Raw genomic sequence first — 2,708 nt, forward strand, 5'->3', positions numbered from 1 at the left:
CGCGGGGGCGGGGGGGGCTGCGGGGGAGCGGGGGTGGGGTGCTTGTTGGAGGCGGCGTAGGCTGGAGACCAGGGGCCTCTGAGGCCTGGGCTGAAGACGGGGCTCTCCACGGGTCTGGGAAACGTCTGTACACAACCCATTGGAGTCAAGAGGCGGGCCGCCGGGACTCCACCCTCCAGCAGGGACCAAGGGGCTCTGACAGTGAGAGTGTCTAGTTCGAGTTCCAGCCGAGCGCCAGCACGCTGGGACCAGGCAGGCTGAGCCCAGGCCTCACGCCGCTGGCCCGCCTCGGTCCCCAGACGCGGAACCCCTCGGTGGCGGTGTACTACACCAACCGGGCCTTGTGCTACCTGAAGATGCAGCAGCACGAGCAGGCGCTGGCCGACTGCCGGCGTGCCCTGGAGCTGGACGGCCAGTCTGTGAAGGCGCACTTCTTCCTGGGGCAATGCCAGCTGGAGTTGGAGAGCTATGACGAGGCCATCGCCAACCTGCAGAGAGGTGGGCTGCCAGCTGCCTAGGGGGGACCGGTGGGCTGGCCAGGGGGTGACTGGAGCCCCCATTCTCCCAGCCTACAGCTTGGCCAAGGAGCAGCGGCTCAACTTCGGGGACGACATCCCCAGCGCCCTGCGCATTGCCAAGAAAAAGCGCTGGAACAGCATGGAGGAGCGGCGCATCCACCAGGAGAGCGAGCTGCATGCCTACCTCACACGGCTCATCGCCGCAGAGCGCGAGAGGTAGGCCCCGGCGCATGGTGCAGGTCGGTGCGGGGCGCAGCATGAGTTTATTGGAGGGCCACATCGAGGGGCAGGGAGGCTGGGCGGGCCTGGGCATCTGCCCTAAGGGTAGGGTGGGGTCTGACCAGCTGCTGGGCAACCCTCAGGGAGCTGGAAGAGTGTCAGCGGAGCCACGAGGGTGACGAGGATGAAGGCCACATCCGGGCCCTGCAGGCCTGCATCGAGGCCAAGCACGTGAGGGAGCCCCGCCCAAGCGTGGGTCTGTGGGGGAGTAGGGGGGACGAAGATGCACAAGGGAGCCCCCGGTGGGTCTGTCCTGTGTGGGGAGGGAGACAAGGTGCGGCGGCGTGGCCCACACTCGGCACTCGCTCCTCCCAGGACAAGTACTTGGCAGACATGGACGAGGTCTTCTCACAGGTGGATGAGAAGAGGAAGGTGCGTGTGCCCTGCCCTGTGAGCACAGGCTGCATGGAGGCCTGCTGTGGTCCCTGAACCCATGCCCTGTGCCCCTGTCCACAGAAGCGTGACATCCCTGACTACCTGTGCGGCAAGATCAGCTTTGAGCTGATGCGGGAGCCCTGCATCACGCCGAGTGGCATTACCTATGATCGCAAGGACATCGAGGAGCACCTGCAGGTGAGGGCGGCGGGCCTGCGCACTGGGCCAGCAGCGTGGCCTGGGCTCACCGAGCACCCCCGACCTTGTCACTGCAGCGTGTGGGCCATTTTGACCCTGTGACTCGGAGCCCACTGACCCAGGAACAGCTCATCCCCAACTTGGCCATGAAGGAGGTCATCGACGCCTTCATCTCAGAGAACGGCTGGGTGGAGGACTACTGAGGCCTTCGTTGGCAGCATGGCCAGGACGTCCTGGGCAAAAGCCCCTAGCCCTGTACCTGGCTGCCCTGGGCCCTGCTCCCGCTGTTCTGCTGGGCTCTGGACTGCCCCCTTTTCGGCATGCTCTTGCTGGGCTAGAACCTCCCCTGTCCCTCTTCTGGGCTGGCAAAGCAGGTGAGCGCGGGGTGGGCTGGGCTGGGGATGCCGCCGCCGCCACTATCCCTACAATAAAACCTATGAGTACTCCCTGGGCACGTGCTGGTGTGCGCCGGCTTGCCTGCTGCCTGTTCTGGTTGGTTAGCCCAGGAAGGTGGAGATGAAGACGCTGGTGTCAAGGTTGAGCGTGGCATGCCACCAGTGATCAGGGAAATACAGCACCTGCAGGGGAGCAGGTGGGCAGGGATTAGCTGGGGACTCTGACAGCTGACAGCCTGCCTCCTCTAGCCAGCCACTGACCTCACCAGCCCGGACGGTGCACTCCAGGGGCCGTGCAGATGGAGCCAGGGCTGGGTATATGTCCCGGAGCCAGGCCAGTGTGGTCTTGTTGGGGTGGAACTCTGGTGTTCTCTCAGGTGGGTAGAGGAGCCAGCGCTGGGGAGAAGAGGGGAAAGGTCCCCTGTGTACCCTATGGTGAGTGGTCCCCAAGCCCTAGCCCCCACCTCGTGCTGACCTTGCGGCCGTAGATCACCTCGGAGTACCCAGGTCCGTGCCAATGGAAGGGCACCCCAGAGCCAGCCCCTGTGGGACCGGTTGTGAGTAGCTGTGACAGGTGTGACCTGCTCTCACTGTGGGCCCCACCTCCCTTCCCCAGAGGGGCACCTACCTGCGACCCCAAAGCTGTAAGCAGGAGTGGTACCTAGTAGACCGAACGGCGGTGGCGAGTAGTGCCGGAAGAGTGCTGCCCATTCGGTGAAGTTGTTGTCTCCGAAAAAGTACAGGGTGTCTGCAGACAGGTGGTGAGGTGTGGTCGCGGCTGCCGTGTGCACTGCCGCGTGCACTGTCCCCCATGCCCGCCTGGCTCACCATTGCCCAGAGCAGAGGGGTCCTGGGGCCGCAGCAGCTGCTCCACATAGTCCTGGAAGGGCAAGTCCACTGCGGGGAGAGAAAGGGCCAGTCAGGGCCCCGCCCGCCGCACGCT

At 65.0% G+C, this 2,708-nt stretch overlaps 2 protein-coding genes across 2 annotated transcripts; one reads left to right on the forward strand and one right to left on the reverse strand.

The window, feature by feature from the left end:
* Positions 1 to 299: 299 nt before the first annotated feature.
* STUB1 (STIP1 homology and U-box containing protein 1) lies at positions 300 to 1,824 on the forward strand (the record flags this gene model as incomplete). The annotated part of the gene is given in 6 exon segments (XM_014587012.1): positions 300 to 498; positions 569 to 734; positions 881 to 968; positions 1,113 to 1,169; positions 1,254 to 1,370; positions 1,448 to 1,824. Coding segments are annotated over 6 exon segments (753 nt in total), but the record flags the coding sequence as incomplete, so codon positions are not given.
* On the reverse strand, positions 763 to 2,662 carry JMJD8 (jumonji domain containing 8; the record flags this gene model as incomplete). Its single annotated transcript, XM_006146428.3, is given in 6 exon segments — positions 763 to 1,185; positions 1,848 to 1,948; positions 2,027 to 2,161; positions 2,241 to 2,308; positions 2,394 to 2,513; positions 2,594 to 2,662. Coding segments are annotated over 5 exon segments (473 nt in total), but the record flags the coding sequence as incomplete, so codon positions are not given.
* Positions 2,663 to 2,708: the final 46 nt, after the last annotated feature.

This window comes from Tupaia chinensis, unplaced genomic scaffold, assembly GCF_000334495.1.
Source record: "Tupaia chinensis unplaced genomic scaffold, TupChi_1.0 Scaffold000178_1, whole genome shotgun sequence".
In the NCBI taxonomy this organism is placed as follows: Eukaryota; Metazoa; Chordata; class Mammalia; order Scandentia; family Tupaiidae; genus Tupaia; species Tupaia belangeri.